Genomic DNA, 20,389 nt, shown 5'->3' on the forward strand with positions numbered 1-20,389 from the left:
TTGGTCAATCATTTTTGTCATGACATCACTTTGATTAGTTGAGTATCTGAGGCTGAAACCACAGGACTGTAAAACATGATTCAAGGGCTTCATTTCTGTACTGAACAGTCATTTAAGATTAGCTAGTAAACAATAATTAGTTAATGTTGTTCATGAGACTAAAGTCATCTCACTATGGTAATGTAAATATAATATGGCCAATATTATAGTATTGTCAGATTATATATATATATATATATCACTGACTTTCAGCTTGTTGTGTTTGTGGATATATGACTGACTTTAATTATCCATAAAATCATCAGATTCTCTGTAAGATTAAGGTCGACTATATGTATATTTACAAGTAGAGGCTTTAAAACCAAGTTAATGCTGAAAGTACAAACATCACTAGTGTCACATAACTTTGCCGACATGTGGCCAACAGCAATGTTTTAATGTTCTTCGTTATTAAACATTCGCACATGAATAAGTGACGTCATATTCAGTACTTACTTTTGACAGTTCACTTTTCGGCAGCTCCCTTCTGCCGTATTTTGCGGCAAAATTATCCACACCCACCGCCGCGCTATGAATTGTGGGATATATGGGACCACAAAGCGTGCACCGGACCACGCTTGATATTTGGGGAAATCGACGGCGCATTTGGAGTATGCATTTGAAGTACACTTCGAATTGGGACAGCCGTCGTCGCGTGGCGGTGACGTAACCGCACTTAAAATGCGTACTTCAAGCGTGCAGACCCTGAAATGGGACACAGCAACTATGTGTTAACAGACCTCTCTGCATTGAATCATACTTGTTATTAATCTCTGCCTCTCTTCCACAGCTTTCCTATGAGCATGCCAAAGTGTTTGCTCATAGGGGGTCATATGATTGTTGGGTTTTCTCTGTATGCATCATTGTAGGGTCTATCGTACAATATAAAGTGCCTTGAGGTGACTGTTGATGTTATTTGATGCTGTATAAATAAAATTGAATTGAATCACTGGTGGAAGGGACTAATGTCAAGGAGAGGAGGCAAGGAAAGGAATCTAGGATGAACAATCTCATAAATTAAACTAAGGGAGATTTTTTCTGTTTCCTGCATTTTAAATAAAGTTTGTTGATAAATATAAACTCTTCATGGCATTATTTTTGGAAGTATCCCCGGTCTGATCTGAGTGCTTGAAACAGTACGTCATGTTCTTTGGAAATATTTTTGGTTCTGATTAAGTTTGTCCTCTTGTTATTTCACACAGACTTGTTATTCACACAGTTATTCCCCCCCCCCCCCCCCCCCTCCGGAAACCAGGTTTTTTTTTTGTTTTTTTTTTGGGGGGGGGGGGTTACCACTATGTGTCACATTTTTGGCTCTGGGCCCTAAATGTGCCACTCTGAGGAATTGTTGGACAAATACAACATAAAGAAAATGAGAAAAATTGACAGCACTTGTATTAAAATACTCACAATCATAAAATTAAATAAATATGACAAACAATTTCCCAACTGTTGCAGTATGGTGCATGCCCCCCAGAAATTAGTGTCAAACATGCCAGAGGGGAGGGGCAGAGTTTCTCAGGAGTAAAGATGGATAGAAGTTCACTATTCTGCAAAAAACTGTCTACAAATCGTGGAAAACATTCAGAAAATGTTATCAGTATAAAATGGTGAAGAAGTCTTTTTCAGGGAAAGCTCTGCATATTTCAAGAAGTCACCGTTGAACTGAAGATATTACAACAGCATTGCTTCATCATAGAAGAGCCTGGATGCTGAACTGCCCTGCCTGAAACAAAAAATACCACAAAGAAGACTCAGGACTGGCTAAAAGAAAGTAGAAACTGTATTTGCTTTAGTTAGACAGTGAGTGAGGATGAGACAGGCTCTGAATTAGATCAACACCAGTTCAGGTATAGCATTAGTAATAAAAATGAGGTGAAGATGATTTGTCTGAAAGAAACTAATGACATTGATATGTCCTAGTGCCCATTCAGACTATTCAACTGTTTGTTAAAACAGGGAAATTGCAGCCCCCCAACAGCATAAATGTCCCTTCCTCACCTGTCAGTCATTGAGCAGTATAATAACTAACCTAGAGCTTTACTTTTATTGGACATCATTGGAAAAGAAGCCAGTCAATATATTTCAGCCTGCACTATCTCTGCCTGTAGTAAAAGCAGTTCTCAGTTCTTCTCGTATTTTATAACTGCTTTCTTCCTCATAGACATTGTTCATATTTTACTCTCATTCATCACTGGCCTGCCTCCTTCAAATGGAAAAAAAAAATAATTGTCTCTATGATAGACAGATTCTCAGAACGTAATGATAGAGCATGTTTTCAGACTCCAGGTATCAGGACAGCTCCAATCCGAAAGACTGGAGCTGTCCTCTGGAGACATTGCTACTCCAAGAAATTGTGTCCCAGTACATCGACCCACATGAAAATCCGTAATGACTTTCACTGCTGTACATTTAAAGCTTCCTGCATCTCTGAATATTCATCACTGATTAAATATAAACTCTTAATGAAATTATTTTCAAGGATCCCCTCTCTGAGCTTAGTGCCTGAAACAACTGCACTGTACTTTCATTGTCCTGGGTCATTCGACCCAGTGTTTCTGAGTTCCATGTTATTTTGTTATTTCATCTGTATTCCAGTTTCCTTTCAGTTTTCTAGTTAAATTCAGCCATGCATAGTTTACAGTTTTAGTTCATGGTTTATCAGGTTCCCCTTGTGTTATCACCCCTATGTTCAAGTTCCCCTTGTTGTTGTATGTGTCTTATCTGTCATATTTCTAGTCCGTAAGGTTTTCATTGTCAAGTTTGTGTCATCTCTACGTCTCCATGTTTCCTGTTTTATTTTGAAAGAGTCAAGTGTTCTTCGTTCATTGTGTTTAGTTTCACTTCCCTGGTCCTGTCATTAGGTTTATGTGGGTCAGCTGTTCTCCCTCATGTGTTTCCACTTCCCCTAATCATCCCTGTAGGTATTTAGTCTGTGTGTTTCAGTTCAGTCTTTGTCTGATCGTCTGTTATCCTCACCACAGATTTCATAGGTTTATCTCAGTGTGTCACTGTGTTTCCTAGCATTCCTAGTTACTCTGTGTTCATAGTTTTTTGTAGTTCTTTCACAGAATGTTACAGTCTTTTACTCTACGCAGTGTTCTTAGTCTACTTAGTTTTCCCTGTTTTTTAGTGTGTCTCTAGTGTTTTTCTCATGCCATCAGTCACAATAAAGGCTTGATTTATCTTTGGAAACTTAGTTCTGTAAACTGCAAAATACTAACCAAATGCAGGGAGTGGGAACAGACCAGAATTGAAGTCAAAACACCCCTTTAGTTGACACAGCCCAAAGAATATGAAGGCAGGTGAACAAACATTGAGACAAACACATAAATTGACAACAGCACTTTTTATATACAAGAGGGGAATGAAGTGGAAGTGAAAACAGCTGGTTAATGAGACGTAGGTAATAGTAATCAAAGTTACTGAGACAGGAGGTCTGTCCTCTCAGCCATGATTCCCTCTTGTGTTAGTATCCAGTCGTTAAGTCTGATGTCACTAGCTGTGTCTGGGCCTAACCTCTGCTGCAGGTCCATATATCAAACGATCACTATGGCATTACTGAGAGTTGAAAAACTGTCTAAAGTCTTTCATCTTTAATAAAATGATCAGCGTTCTGCTCTACCAGGTGTAACAATCGAGTTTAACATCCAGGCATCCATGAAAACGGAATTTATGACATTTAACGGACTTAGAAGCTGGTAGAAAGTTAGCTCGCTAGCTTCTATCTAAATACAATATAGCATGTCCTGACTGCGGGGTTTTGGAAACAAATTAAAACGTACAGCTCTGTTATCACTTCCAACATAAATGAAGACAGAAAACTAAACAGCAGTGACGTTTGTAGGGTTACTGAAGTTTGGCTAGCTGGTATATAATGATGTGCTACGTGACCGCTAGCAACACAGCTATGTTAGCATAATATAAACAAGCTAACTTTTTTTCCACTCGATAAAAGTTAACGTGAGTGTTCTCGGTTGTCAGGAACAAATGTAATCGCATGGCAGGATGCTGTAAAGGGACCACACTTCAGCCAGGAGAACAACTGAGATAATCCATCCACAATAAGAGGTTAGTCATTCATATACTGCTGCATGGGCTGGGCTGTAGTTACATCCTAAGGTTTTAAAAACTGAGCTTAAATAAATTATTAGCGGTAATAAAAGCCGAGGGAGGTCAACAGTGATCACTGACTGTTTTAGGAGCTTTTTGAGATTAAATAGAAGAAAATACAAAACATTAAACATGTTAACAACACAAAAGCCATATTAAAGCAGACTACTTTAGGCCCGAAAGTAGGATTCGTCATGTCATCACTTAACGACCGGATTGTCCCTGTTCTCTGTAGTGATCTCCTCCTCCCCCTGCTCTATGTTCTGTTCATTTGGTGTCTTGCACTTCAGTATATTCTGCCTATTTCCCTTATTTTGTAATTCCAGCTGCCTTTAAGTTTAGCTGTTTATCTGAGTCCTCCACTTTGCTCCCTTTTTTAAAAGAAATTCCAATTTAATTACATCAGAGAGGGACAGTCTCTGTGGTCACACCACATCATTAGGGGTGCAACGATACACAAAATTCATGGTTCGGTTCGATACTTTGGTGTCACGGTTCGACATTTTTTCGATACAAAAAAATGTTCATGCTTTTTTAATTAATCATTTATTAAAATTATAAATATATATTTTAACCCAAAAGTACAGTTTTTAAATTTAATGTTGCTGAAACAACAAAGTAATAAAAAAAATAAATCTATCTGAATCAGATAGATTTAGTTTTTTGCAAAGATGAGTGATTTCTCGATCAGATAATCTGATTGAGAAATCACTCATCTTTGGAAAAGAGAGTTTATTACAGAGAAATGGCTCTTTCCAAAATAAAAGCTATACTATACGCTTCTTCTGGGGTATACTCTCAGCAGCATATTAAACATATCAGGTCCCCATAAGGAGAATCATGTGCTAACGGCTGTCTAACTCGGGTAAAGTTTGTAGCATGTGTGCTTGTTTTTGTCTGCTTCCACTTGTCTTTGCACTAGGATGATGTCGGCGTAAATGTGCAGTCATATTCGTTGTGTTCCCACTAGTGCTGTCAGCGTTAATCTGAAATGACGTTAACGCCACAACACGGCAAATCTCCATTAACGAGCTACCGCGGATCGCCCCGTGCATGGGGCTGGACAGTGTCAACACGTTAACGAGCAAACTGCGCTAACCACTAGTTCCCACCAATGTAATTGAGCATTGCGTGGCACATCCGACATACTGTTTTACTTTTGTCCATGACGCGCTTACCTTCAGGGTCATACGTCACATGAAGACCAAAATAGTTCCAAAGGCCAGATCTGAATGAGGGTGGGGGAGGTTCAATTTGCCATGTTGCAAGGAGAGCTTAACTTCTGTCTTGCTAGCTTGCGCTGCGCTCAGTGGATCTGCGCTCGACAGTGCAGCCTAGGCGGAGTAGTAGAACGCAGATCCTCTGAGCGCTCCACACAGACAGCATCGTCAGAAGAAAAGTTGATCAAATAAATTAAAAATTTTGTATTGTTCATACATATGCATACCGAACCAAAAGCACTGTATCGAACGGTTCAATATCGATACGAGTATCGTTGCACCCCTACACATCATATCTGCAGTGCCATAGGCCCAGAACTGCTGCAAACACTAGCCTAGATAATAGATAATAATGTACCATCTTTGTTGAGAGTATCATTTGGTATTCCCTCTTCTGAAGAAAACTTTTGTAATGGTTCTCCACATCACCATCAAATTCCTGATAAAGGGTGTAAGGGTCCTGTTGATCTTTTACAGTTTAAGCAATGCCGGGATCCATGTGTTAGACACTGAGTCACAGGCTTTCTTGTAGTCATTCCAGACAGTGAATAGGTTGGTCGGTCTCGACTCCAGTGACTGCTCTGTCTACAGGTGGTTTCTTGCCCTTCTAATGTTTATCCAATTCCCTTCTGAGCCCTGCTCATGCATTGAGCTGTGTGTGTGTGTGTGATGCCTGATAGGAGCTTCCGTGTTGTGCTGAGGCAGGTTGTTGGTTGGAAGTTGGATGGCTCCAGTCCCTTCTGGTGATCCCAGGGGATCAGGACCATTCGGCATAAAATGACATAAGACATAGTCATTTTATGTCTATGTCCAGTAGCGGTTTTTGAGCCGGGTGGTTGCCCGGGACGGCATCGTGGTGGGGGGCAGCATCACGGGCATCGGCCAAAATAATAATAATTGCTCGTACTCATGCTGCCCCGACGTCAGCCAGCGCATATTGGGAATGGCATAGGCACCGATCGGTTTTCTATCGCCCATTTGCTGGAAGTAAGGGCTCCCTCCGTTTGCGAGGTGCGCCTGCTGCTTGCGGCTCACGGAGAAGAGGCGGGGCGGTGGGGGATTCTCTGGCTGGCTGGAGCAGCATCTAATAACCAACCTGCAAAATAAAACAAAATAAAAACAAACCAACAAACACGAAAACACCAGACATTAATATATGGACTTATAATTTGCAACGATGTTTTTTCGAAATTCTATATGCAAAAAGTGAGCGTGAGAGCCCTCGGTGCACCTGCTTGCTGCTGAAGTCAAAGTAAACTTTATTGTCATCTCCGCTACATACAGTCCAGTATATAGAGAGACGAGATGACGAGGCTCCAGTTACAGCAGTGCAAGTAAACAAACATTAAATATAAGAAGAGTAAGAAAATAAATATACACTTTAGGACTAGGGATAAAGGGATCAATAGCAATTTAAAATTTATAATTTACAGTTTGATGATTTAAAGTCTCACACACAGCCCGTCAAAAGGGGAGGGCCCTGCTTCCAAATAGAGCATATTTCATTCATAATGTTGTAAATCCAAGCCCATTATGTATTTATTATTTGAATCCTGGGTTGTGTGAAATCCCAGAAATAAACCCTCGAAAAAGTGAATCTGTGAACTAAGGTGTAGGTCTATTAGGTTATGTTGTGGTGATCCTGGAGTTGGGGGATTTGTGTTCATACTAGAGTGCAAAATTAAAACCAATGGAAGATGGACAAGAAAAGTTCAAAGCCATCATGCCTTCAGTTTAGAAAAAAGAGAAAAGAAGAGGAGGAGAAACGAGCAAAAGATACAGGTAAGCAGATGCACAGATGGCGCCAGAGGGAGTGTTCGCCCAGGGCACCAAACAGGCTAGGACCGCCACTGTCTATGTCTTACGTCATAAAATGTCTATGTCATGAAAAACTCTTAGGAGTCTCAGGATTGGAGGACACTTGCTGCAGAGGAATTCATTTGAGTCATTGATAAGAAAAATATATATCAAAAATTAATACTAACTGCAACTTGAATTAGAGCTCTGATTTTCTGTAACTTTTAATTTAAGTATTTAGTATTTATTTAAGAAATTAAGATGTTAATGCATGCACAGAGATATAAAAGAAGGCATATCCATAAAAAGGGACATATTTGTTTTTATTTTTAAGCCCCGGACTGGTAAATGTGTTGTTTGAGTGCTGCAGTTTCTTTTTGGTGCTCTAAAGTTCAGATGTTCATGTTTTTTCCTGATAGGTCTGATCAATTTCACTGGATCTGGGTCCACTCGGTGCTCTGGAAGAGTTGAAGTCCTTTACATTGTCTCTGACTCTGTCTACTCCTGGGGAACAGTCTGTGATGATGGCTGGGACTTAAAAGATGCTGAGGTGGTCTGTAGAGAGCAGAGCTGTGGGATAGCTCTGGAGGCTCTTGGGTCTGCTTACTTTGGTCAAGGTACAGGAAAAATCTTGCGCAGTAATGTGGACTGTTCAAGAAGTGAAACTACTATAGATGTTTGTAGGTACAGCAGCTCTATTAAAAATAACTGTACCCATGGTCGGGATGCTGGCGTCGTCTGTTCAGGTAAGAAAACTTTTCCATAAAGTTTATAGTCTTTATGGTCTTATCACTGTGGAATAACCGTTTTCTTTCATGTACTGGTCAATACTTCTGGTTTCTTTTTATTCCATCAATATTTTACTTTCCCAGTTATTAAAAGATGTTAAAAACCCTTGTTTTACTACACTTTGTCTTTTAAACATGTCTGCAGTGTAGTGCATATTTAATTAGATAACACCTCATTTGGCTCATTTAAACATTTAATTTTAACCTGTTAACTCTCTTAGTTAGACATTTTTTTAAATAGTTTTCTCCAATAAAAAAAAACATGAAAATACATATCTTTAAAGGTGATTTTCTCTAATTAGATTTTGGGAACACAGCAACTTACACTTCAGAGGGAGTTAGACACACCAAAGTTTCTGGTGTTACTCCCACCTCTCTTCTGAAGAGAAACAAAGATAGAGATTACTGTGGTATTCAGGGGAGAGCACATCTCCCTCATGTTTCTGTGTGTATATCAGAAGCTGGAGGTAGTCTAACCAGCAGTAACAGCCCTGTACATAATTGTGAGCAGACACTAAATCGGATGCAAAATGAAAAGAAAGAAGTGGGCTGCAGAGTGGTTTTCAAATAGGACTCCTTAAATGAGATTTGTCATTGACATACATAAAATAGTATCAGCTAAGCCATCAGCCAATATGACAGGCACTAAGATTATCTGATCTGATCTTGACTGTGTCCTGTCTTATCTAATACTGTATCATTTTTTAGAAACCCTCCCAGAGCCCACCCTCTCCTTGTACAGTAATGAGGTCACCTGGGGTCATGGCGTCAGCATCATTTGCTCAGTTTCATACAAGTTCTCAGGTGGAACTTTTATCCTCCAGAAGACTTCAGGCTCATTCAGTCATACTCAACCATCCTCTACGAGCTCTGTTACATTCAATCGTCAAAATGTGAACTTTGATCATGATGGACGGTACCAGTGTCAGTACATGAAAACAAGTCAAAGGTTCAGCTCTTCCCCTGTCAGACTCTCTGTTACTGGTAAGAAAAAATCCACTTTGCCAAGTTCTTTGTTTCATTCTCTTCTTTCGATAACAGAATCAGTAACCTGGTGAGATGAATGCTTTCATATGTTGATATTTTTTCAGTGAGATTTCCGAACCCCAGTATCTGCATTTACCCTGTTGGTGAGGTGACCTGGGGTCAGACTGTTGAAATCACATGTTCAGTCTCAACTCAGGTTTTAGGTATTTTGTTCACTCTGAGTCAAATTCAGGGTTCATTCAGGAGGAGCCAAACCTCCAACACAAACTCTGCTACCTTCAATATTCCCAACGTGGACTTTGATAACGAGGGATTGTACCAGTGTCAGTATAAGAAAAGAGGCCCAAGTCGTCAATTCAGCTCCCCATTAATTGATTCAGTCAGACTTTCTGTTACTGGTAAGAAAAAACAAATCATTTTTATCACAGATCCTTTGCTTTGTTGGGTTTTTTTTTTTTTTTTGAAACTGTAACAAAGTTATTGAAAGAGTTTTTCAATCGTAGCTTTAAACATATTTTATTGTTGTATATAAAAATGTATTAAATACAGGATCTGTTATTCTGTATAGTTTTTTTGTCTCTTAATTTATCTTCAATTTTCACTAAATGCTCTCAAAGCCCACTGTAGCAAGGAGCAATCAAACAGTATTAGAGGTTAATTATTAGTGATTGTGGAGCGTTTAGCAATGAAAGAATCAAATTTAGAGTTTGCAAAGATCTATAAGAGTGAATATTCATTAATGAAATCACAAGAAGAATAACAATAATATGTTAATGTTGCTCCATAACTGCTGGATGTGTAAACAAGAAACTAAGTGTTGTGTTTGATTCTGCTCTCTTCTTAATCCTGGTACCTTTTATTCCCCAGTGAGACTGCAGACACCCAACATCTCCCTGACCTCTCCTGGTGCAGGTCTGGTCTGGGGTCCTGAAGGTGCAGAGATCACCAGAGGTTACAGTTTTGTCTTCACCTGCTCCATTAACTCCAGTTTTTCCAGTGGACGATTCATCCTCATCTTCTCTGACTCCAACATCACAGACAGCGAGCCAGCAATCAACAACTCAGCCTCCTTTAGTTTCCCTGTAGCTGAGTATGAACACCAAGGCAACTACAGCTGTGTGTATGAAGTCACAGTGTCCACACAGACATTCAGTTCTACTGCAACAGCACCCATTACTGTCATCATTAAATGTAAGTATAGCATTGAATTTATCTTTTTAAATAACAGAACAGCATATAGCCCACAGTGACAGTGTAGCTATGTGTGATGTGCACACTGTGGCTACTATATTCTCTAACTCTTTACACAGTGTATCTGTACAAAGGAGTCTCATTTGTTCACATAAATGTATGCTTAAGTAAGTCAATTTGATTCATAAAGCACATTTAAACCAAATGCTTTACAAAACAAGACAGAAAATAAATTAAAAAACATAGGTTCCCAAACTTCAACTATACACCTCCATCTGCTGTTTCAGTTGTTACCGAATGACTGACAAAAGAAAAAAAGTATTCATTTTAAATTTATAAACAGTCACAGTTAATGCATATCTGAGGTCCCTTGAGAGATCATTCCAGAGTCTCCCTACAACTACAGCAGAAGTGTGACCCACTTTTTGTTAAGAGGGTTTGGAGTGCAGACCTTAAAGATCTTGAAAAACCTACAAGAAAAAGAGTATCTATGGCTTTAAACATGTCAAAGATTACCCTAAACTTTTTAAGTTGTGTTTTGCACTAAAAAGGGGTTTAATGTCCAAGCTACAACTTCAGGGACAAACAAAATATGTTGTTTAATTGTAAGAAACTATGACACATTCAAACTTTTGATATAAAATATTCAGTTACTGAGCTTTCACACAGAGTAAAGATTTCCAAAATCTACGGTAAATATAATTGTAAGTTATCTACATAGCTGTGAAAAGAGATGTGCAGAGAAAAGGAACAGGCCTAAAAACAGGCCATTGTTAAACTCTGTAGCAGGTTTTATGCTGCAGGGATGTCTGACAGGACACGGAGGTGCTTATGCTAGTATGTTAGTATCGTCTTTGTTTGCCTGTTATAGCTGTTGTTCCACACTTTTGCTTTTTTGCTCCTTTCGTTTAGTTCTCCACCAATTGCTCAGGCCTCCACCTCTGCTCCTGCCACACTAAGTAGAGAGGATGATCTTGTTCATTGTCCTCCAACCTCTCCACGGCAAAGCATGTAATAGACATGCCGGTCTACTGTGTTCTTTTCACATTTACCTCTCCAAATTTTGAAATGGACATGCAGAAGTTGCAGAAAGGTCCTCTAAATGTTGTTCTCATCTAGGAAAGACAAGAGTTGATTTAAAACACCTTTTTCTAAAACTTTAACAAAGAATGACAGTTTTAAAATAGGCTGATAATTACTCAGGACACCAACATTCACATTTAGAAATACCTGTACAGCTGAATGTTTGAACTATACCAGAATAGTGCCTGTTTTAAATTTCTAATTTTAAAAGTAGAAAGGGAAGTAAAAGCAGATGGGCACAGGTGACGCAATAGAGTGCTAAAAAAATACATTTATGCACAAAAAAACCCTTCTCACTACAGCAGTCCTTTGATAAACATGTTGGAGTCTGGAGTCTCTCACTGTACAGGTTTGGCATCAACAAAAATTTGATCAGTGCTCTCTCTCTATTGTACTTGTGTTTGTTTTCTTTTGGGGGGGAGGGGGGGGGGTTCAGTTCATGTGCTTTTAGGTCTACGTAAACTAAGACAAATTTTTTAGCTCTTGCAGATGCCTCTATGAATCCACATCAACTGTTAACAGTTATATATAAGCTATAAGTGCTGACAACAGTAGGGTTATTTCACTTACCCAAAAGTGCACTGATTGCATTTGGTTTGCATTTGTGGCATGCTTTTGCCTTTTGACACATTCATCCCTTTATGACAAGAAGTTTTTGCATTATAAAAGAGTTCATGCTTAAATCCTTAAACTGGTAAGTAGGTTTAATACTTTTACTTGGCTAAAGCTTTCATAAATGCTTTGAAAATTACTGATTTGATTTAAATGTGGGAGTCTTACAAGATTAATCCAACGCAGTTTCACAGAATCTAAATAAAAAGTCATAAAAAAAATAAAGCTCTTGATTTTCATGCTCCTGCCAAACTAATTGCCACACACAACTGGGGTAGAGCGTTGTTTTGCTTCTGGTTAAAAAAATCACTGTAATGTATCACCATACATAGGATGTAAAAACTGCAAAAATAGTAGGATAATAGTAGTAATAATAATATAGGGTTGGGTTGGGTTTGAGTGTGTTTGTTACCTGAGCTAATTGTGTTTGCATTTAGCACCTGCCTGTGTATCATTTTCTGTGGGCGCTCCAGCTCCCTCGAACAGTCCAAACATGCATGTTAGATACAAATGTCATTCTAAACAATAAATAAAAAGCTCTATACTACTGTAGATTCATCCAATGACCTGTCTGTAGTGTGTCTTGAACTCACCGACTAACACACGTTTGCCAAAAAACAGCCTCCTTACTATGTAAAACCATAATTTCAAAGAAAATAGAAAGTCCCAATAATTCATGCAGAACCACTTTCTATCGTTCATATTCAGTGTTGGGCAAGTTACTTTGAAAAAGTAATTAATTATAGTTACTAGTTACTTCTTCAAAAAAGTAACTGCGTTACAATATTCTACAAGTAATTAATTACTTGAAAAGTAACTATTGTGTTACTTAAAAAAAAAAAAAACTTTTAACCCTCTGGGGTCCAGGGTATAATTGGCCATTTTTAACCACTTTTGATTTGACCTTTACATTTCACCTTTAATAATAATAATAATAATACATTTTATTTGAAAGCGCCTTTCAAAACACTCAAGGTCGCTGTACACAGTAGAATAAAAGCAACATAAAAGCAAGAAGTTTAAAAACTATTTACTTTGCCTTGTTTGGTATCAGTCTTTTCAGCACAACCTCACGTGTCTGAATTTACAGTTATGTTTTCATTTTGACATACTGTATTAACACAATTGATCTAAAATCTGACAAAAAAAAACATAAAATCTGAGTATAAAAAGTTATATTTTTTATTGTAACAACCACAATGATGAATGAATCATATTTCATAACTTTAAATGCAAATATAAATTGTCAATTTTAAAATCCTATGCACAGGTTTTGCAAACAACAACGTTATTTGCATCCATTTACTTTTTACCTTGATTTTTTAAATAACCATTTCAAACTATTTACAGAACAATCAGCTGTTCTGCATTCAATAAGATGTAAATTCAATAATATGTAAATAAATGTAAATAAATACAAGACAACACATTAACTACACACCCCAAACACGCTAAACGTCTCTTTCCTCTCTCTCTCTCTCTCTCTCTCTCTCTCTCTCTCCGTCACTCCTAAAACTTCTGGGTTTTTTTGTTTTGTTTTGGTTTTTTTGCTCATAAGCAGAGAGTGCTCGCTGCGCTGTCCTTAGACAGTAAACGTGACGAAACTATTGAGGAGAAAACACGCGTATATATTGTTTATCATGACTCATGGTATCATGGTTTTACGTGGCCTATCAACACAGTTTATAAACTGGTAAATATCACCTTGTTGCTTTGTCTTTAAGTGGTCATGTGATTGGCTTACCACGACTACTTTATTCTTCCTCAGTCAAACAGCAGCACTCATGCGATTGTTTTGCCACCTTAGCTCCAGGTGTTGTGCTAGACAGTGATCGTGATTACCGTCCGCGGGAGCGCGCGCAGCTGCTTAAAGCTGTAGCGTCCAGATTACTTACAGCTACTTCCGTGCAACTGATATAAGATGCGGTAAGCTGAACACAGCTTCAACCGTCTGTTTGTTGAAAAATAGTAACGGACCGCATTTTCTTGTTAGTAACTGTAACGGCGTTGTAACGATAGGAATAGTAATTAGTTAGATTACTCCTTACTGAAAAAAGTAACGGCGTTATTAACCCGTTATTTGTAACGCCGTTACTTGTAACGCCGTTATTTCCATCACTGTTCATATTTGACTGAAACCTTTTCTCTCTTAGTTCCTCGGATGCTGCTGGTCTCGTCTGTAGTTTGTGTGGTCCTGTTGCTCCTGCTGGTCTTGTTGGTGGTCTTACTGGTGCTCAGGAGAAGGAGGCAAACACAGCAGGCCCACATCCACAGCAGAGGTCAGTGCTCACCAAAACAAACAATATATTAGATGAAACAGCAGCTTTGTTTAGATCATGATTTCTGGAAGAATCTGCTCTGCTCTGTTTCAGTCACTCCAAAAACCTGCAATGAAGAAGATGACGTCAGTGACGAGGAGAGGATCTATATGAATGTTGAGACACTGAACATCTACAGGAATTTTACCAAACAACCAGAAGGAGCGGAGGAAGAAGAAACAGAAGAGAAAGAGATAAAATCCCAGAAGTGATTTTAGTCTAAATTGAGCTGTACATATATTGTACTTACATTTTTTTAAAGTGTAGAGTAAAATAATACATAAAGCAAAGTTGTTTTTATTGTGAAGCCTGAAAAAGATTTGTCTTTTTCATTATTAGTTAAAAAAAAAAAAACTTCTTGGAGTATTTGGAAATTAATTGCACAATATAGCTGCTACTATCCCTAATACAGTGACCTACAGCACACACCTGTATTTATCATTCAGGCCACTCACTTGTCTGACTGTTACATACATACAGTCTCAGTCTTCATCATGTAGAATGCATCTTTAGCCAACTTAGCATGAGATGTTCCTCAGTATTAACCACATATTTCAACAGATATACACAAACAGATACACACAAGCCTGTGTGCATTATGGCACCTTTTAACCAATAGCTTCCTCTTTCCTGGCATCAAACCACCTCTTTTCTGTCTTTGAAAAATTCAAATGACTGCTTTTTGCTTCTTTGTAGTTTTTCCAAAATATGAGTAGATAAATAAGTTTTATTTATCTATGAAAGAATTGAAAGAAAGAATTAACAACAAACAAATGAAATTCTACAATAACTAATATCGCTCAGGTAGCAGGTGAGGTATTTCAGAAAATCCAGCTGAGCATGCTGCAGCTATTATCCACCGCTAATACCTGCTGCTTACTGAATTTGACCAAGAAGCTATACTGCCCTCAAGTGGAAGAGAATGTAACTGTTAGGTCTACACTTATAGACCCCGCTGACTCAGACTTATTCATGTAAGTTCTGCACCCAGCCTCAGAGGACTCCAACTCTGGCCCCCTTTCGCAGTTCTTTTATTAACTCAGTGTTTACACAACAATCTCATTAATCATGCGACAGATAAAACACTCACATGTAAGCATGGGTCGTGTGTGTGTGTGTTGGTGTGTAGAAAACAGAGGTGAGCATTCATGCTAAAGATCTAATCATCTTGCACAATGACAATCATATTGATCCACAATTCTCTAACAGTAACTGTTCTGCCTGTCACAACACTCTGCTCATTCAGAGTACCAATCAGGTGAATTTGGATAATCTTCCATGGCAGCAGTGGTTGAGAAACACTGCTCTATAGACACAGACCCTCTGCATTTATTTTACTCAAACTTTCCTATATATTTTTTATATAATGTCATTTGTCTAGACCTCACTTCTGCTCATTTGAGGTCATGACAGAGTTGACGGATGCCTTACATTTATGGCTTTAAAATAACAGCTATGAAGCAGTGATGTGTCATGTTAGCTGCTTCTCTCCTGTGTTTGCTTGACTGGTGGGAGCTCTAAGATGCACCAAAGAGAGGAGGAAAGTAATTAGAGATGTAAAATCTGAGAAGTGAAAAGATCGTGAATGTTTTGTTTCCTGCATTTGTTCATAGTTTACTGATAAATGTACACTCTTCGTGGAAAATTTGAACGTATCAGAGGTCTGATCTGAGTGCCTGAAACATTTGCACATGTTTTTGGGACAAGTCTTTGCTTTTGAGTAAGTTTGTCGTCATTTCACACTGACTGGTCTGCTGAGCTTATGTTTTACTATAGACTGAGACGTTGATGTGCATCGGCTCATAGTGCCAAACTTTGCTAATTCGTACCTCAATCATTACTTGTGCTCATTTTAAGTATTTGTTAATTGCTGTCCAGTATCTCTATAAAGTAAACAGTTTGATGATGTTTTGATTCTTCTTTTATATTTTTAATATACTGTATTTGTCTGATTTGTGACCGGCCATATCAGATAAAGATATGTTTGTGCTTAACCAAAATATTTACAAAGGAGATTTAATTGTCTCTATAAAGCAATAGAGACATTTAAACTGACTGATCTACTGATTCCTTACTTCTTTTTTTGTTAGCTAAACTATATTTCTCTAATGGACATGTAAGGTAGAAGGAAATTACAGGAAGTCAACATAACAAACCAGTGACCAGTAACCTCTATTGGTTGGATGGTTTGTTTTAGCTCGGAGGCTCAATGACCAACAAACAGAGGCATGACAGTCAGAATCTGGTGTCAGTCATCCTACTGTGAATTAGTTACTGACAAATAATACCAGACATCTACAAGCAGGAGGAGTAAGTTTTCAGTGTCCTACAATACTGTGCCAAAGTCTGGAACCACTCTTCATTTTTCAATATTTTGTTGATAAAATGGGAAGTAGGTGCAGCGATTTCTTAGACTGTGCAAACATGCATTGAAATATAGTCTATGAGGCAAAAACAGAGTTTCTACAGCTCTATCAAGCTTGAATACCTTTATTCTTCAACACATCCTGAACTCTCTTAGGCAGCTTTCTTGTCATTTGTTTAAGTAGTCATCGGGAATATTTCCCCAGTATGAAGCTAAATGTGTTGCAAAATATTCTTGAAGGACATTCAAAACTCTTCTTTGGCTGTGAGGTAACTCTTCAGCCATATAGTTTTTTGTCCTCAACTTGTCCAGTCTCGAGGGCCCGTGGCTCGGCATCCAGGGAGCCGTGGGAGGCTGCGGTGGCCACACCCTCGGGCTGGGCCGCCTTCAAACCACCTGCGTCTCATCTGAGGCAATCACCGGAGGACTACTTCAGCCAGCTCTGACGGCTTCTCCTCGCCAGTCTGTAAGTCTCCTCCCAGTGTGACCAGCATTCGACGTGGAAGCCTGTGGCCTGCCTGTCCTCCTGCCTGACTGCTTCCCTCCCTAGGATTCCCTTCACGGGCACCTCTCCCCTCCAAGCTCCACGGTCCTGCTCTACCTGTAAGCCTCGGCAACTTATGAAGTCTAGCTGTTTATTTCTTGACAATGTGCGTGCTGTTAACTGTGTCTCCCCTTTCTGTTGCAGTTTCCCCACGGTCCCGATTGCGGTGCTCCTGGGCTCCACGCTCCTCGTTTCCCCCCGTGGCATGAGCCTTAGTTTTTCGTTTCCTTAACGTTGTTAAAAGATTCTTCAGTTCGATAAAAACTTGTACATAGTTCTGAGCTGCGGTGTGCTGAGTCTGCTTTGGGGTCCTGTTACCTGAACACTCCGTGTTCTGTGACATCCAGTTTGGACACAGCAGCTCTTTTAGAATCAGGTTTTTGTTGCAAAAAGCAAAACAAAACTGTTTAATGTCTTTGTTATCTTTGGCATTTTTCATAGATTCAACCAAAGAAACTGTGACAAATTGTGTTTTTGTAAAAAGCTGCTAGTAACTGTCTAATAAAACAATTTAAAGCTGTTTCTTGTTCTGTGAATACACAACACTAGTTCATTCTCAATGCATGAATGATTCATAAGTCTGTGTTAACTAGCTTGATAAAAACAAACCAACAACCAACTTTTAGCATGTATTGTATACAGTGAAAGTAATACAGTGTGCATTCATCGGTTGAGCTCTTTCTCTGTTGAAAATGCAATTCGAGCTAGATGGAAGAGAACAAAAGAAGTCTCTGAGAACCACAACACGGAAAATGAAAGCATGAGGCAAAGTGTGGGAACAAAGAAATTGTTTTCAGACAGATGAGGATGCAGGAATTTGGAAGTTTGAAATTTTTGTCAGGCATAAAAAAAATATATATAACAATAATTCTTCCATTGTTATTTCCATCCTGCAAAGTGAGTTATGTGGACAAAATCTCTTAACACGACGAAACAATGAAACATATTTCTGAAGAGGGAAATAAAGGAAAGCATGATACCAGTCTGTGTAAGAGCAAATATTCACATTTTCATCTGTGACATCTGTACAAATTGGTCCTCTTCATTCATTTAAATTCAGCATATCTGTTACAATAAAAAATAAAATATACACTTGACACTGTGCTTCCTTCCTGTTAATTACAACTTATTTGCAGACTAATAAGAGGTTTATTCACCTGACACTAGTGCAGCTCCTAGAAGCAAAATATCAAGTATTTCACTCACAGAAAAGTACTCGATGGTAGTGTGTATGATCAGTGTTGGGGAGTAACGGAATATACGTACCGGTGTTACGTATTTAAAATACAAAATATGAGTAACTGCATTCCGTTACAGTTCCCGTTTAAAAAGGTGGTATTCAGAATACAGTTACTTAAATAAATGATTACACGGCGGTCTTTTCCTGTTACATATGTTAGGCTGTCCCCTCTCTATTTTTGGTAATTCCACGCCAGAACAAAACACGCATTAAGAGACTCTTATGTTTCTGTCTCAATCTCGCGGCCCATGTCAGCTCTACTTTTGCCCCACATAATGACGTGACGAAATATTTTAAAAAATTATTATTCAAAAAATTATTTAATATGAAGGCAATAGGCAGAGTGTTACAGGCATAGACCTAAAGAATGTAGCCTCATGGGCAGTGTAGCCCAGTTGTAAGTGCTATTAGGACTCAACTGTACACTGTGTTCGTGTACATTGCACATTGTTCTTTGCAGTAGGAAGAGTTCAGTCTTTGTGAGCTGCATGGATGACATGCTGCACAGGCTTCCTTTTATGGGCGTCTAAGTTAATGTTGGGTGATTCACATTAGCAACCACTGCATTATTATTTTTAGCCTTCATTCATTATACTGCAGGCTGTGGCGGTTGAACAGGTTAGTTGTGCTGCGCTGTGCACCCTTTGCATCTCTTCTTGGTTGACATTGCTTGCCTTGAATCCAAAGAATCTCTCTTCTTATGTACCAGAAATTTGAATTTCGTTGCATAACTGTGTTTTAATGTAGTGTCACTTGTCCAAACTATTTCAGAGCCTACGATGCAAGTTCAGTTTAGCTTGAATAACTTTATGTGATCTGGATTTACCTAACCTAACATAGGCAATAAGGATCATTTTTCACTGAATGCTAAAACTAGGGTAGTGCGGTGGTTGATACGACAGGTCCTGGATTTGAATCTAGTCTGCATACAGTTTGCATGCTCTGACTGGGTACTCTGGCTTCTTCTGGTGGTCCAAAGACATGCATGGGGTTAGATTAACTGTTGATTCTAAATTTCCTGTAGGTGTGAATAGATGTCTGCCTTTATGTATTAGCCCTGTGACAGATTGGTGACTCATCCAGGGTGTGTCACAGCTGGACTTCTGTGACTCTGGATTGAATAAGTGGAAAAAAATGGATGGATAGAAGATAAAGCTACAATATTAGAACATATGAAGAGGTTAAATATACAACACAGACTGAAAGAAACACAGTTGCTACAGACAAATCACCAGTTTGTGAGTGTATGAGAGGAAAAAGCACTGTATGAATGTGTGAGCTCTTTAAGACTGGATAAGATCTGCTTTATGAATAAAGTCTTGTTTATGTGAAGCAAGTAAAGAAAGCCAAAAAAGAGAAAATAAGATGTCTGATTGATTATTACTGAATATTTCATAAATGTTGTAAAGATTGTTTTAGTTTTTATTCTGTCACGTCCTACCTCAGTCTGAGAGAAAGTACAGAAAAACAGAATTCAAATAGTCAACATGCAAATTTGATGAAAGTACAAATATAGATTGTAATAGAATATAAAACAATGAAATTATAAAATTGTCTGCAACAAAAAAAAATATTTCATACATTAGAGAACTGAGAAATGTCTTGAGGCTATTCTAAGACTCTCCCACGCTGCACACAGATGTTTGAAGGATCTTTCAGGAATAGTGACACTATTTTCCAAACAACTGATTGTTCATTAGGTGGTATACCTGCTGATCGGTAATCCAGAATGAGTTACCATAGTGAAATACACAGGCAATAAATCAACCACCTAAACCCAGGGTTAACCTTGAAGTTGTCTGGAAAAGACAAAATCCAGCTTCTTGCACAGGCCTCTGCTAGAGGTGGACAGATCACTCCAAATATCCATAGTATTAAGAAAAATGCTGGTATTGGATTGATAGTTTGCTTCTGTCCTCTAAGTTCAGTATGTTATCCACGGAGTTTTGTTTAATAAATAAATGAATAATAAATAAATAAATATTATTACTGAATGAAGGAATACTGGCCCCATATCTACTTGGTATAGGATCGACACTAAAATTTGCAGTATCGCACAGCGCCAGCCTCTGAACTTTAGTCGTCAGTCTCT

General features: G+C 38.5%; 2 protein-coding genes across 2 annotated transcripts in view; both read left to right on the plus strand.

The window, feature by feature from the left end:
• LOC146511014 (leukocyte elastase inhibitor-like) overlaps nucleotides 1-20,389 on the plus strand; it is a 258,585-nt gene that overhangs the window by 17,821 nt on the left and 220,375 nt on the right. The window lies entirely within an intron of this gene.
• On the plus strand, nucleotides 9,772-14,869 carry LOC146511015 (uncharacterized; the record flags this gene model as incomplete). The annotated part of the gene is made up of 3 exons (XM_085172523.1): nucleotides 9,772-10,135; nucleotides 13,984-14,109; nucleotides 14,203-14,869. Coding segments are annotated over 3 exons (648 nt in total), but the record flags the coding sequence as incomplete, so codon positions are not given.

This window comes from Neolamprologus multifasciatus, chromosome 9 (assembly GCF_963576455.1).
Source record: "Neolamprologus multifasciatus chromosome 9, fNeoMul1.2, whole genome shotgun sequence".
Taxonomy (NCBI): domain Eukaryota; kingdom Metazoa; phylum Chordata; class Actinopteri; order Cichliformes; family Cichlidae; genus Neolamprologus; species Neolamprologus multifasciatus.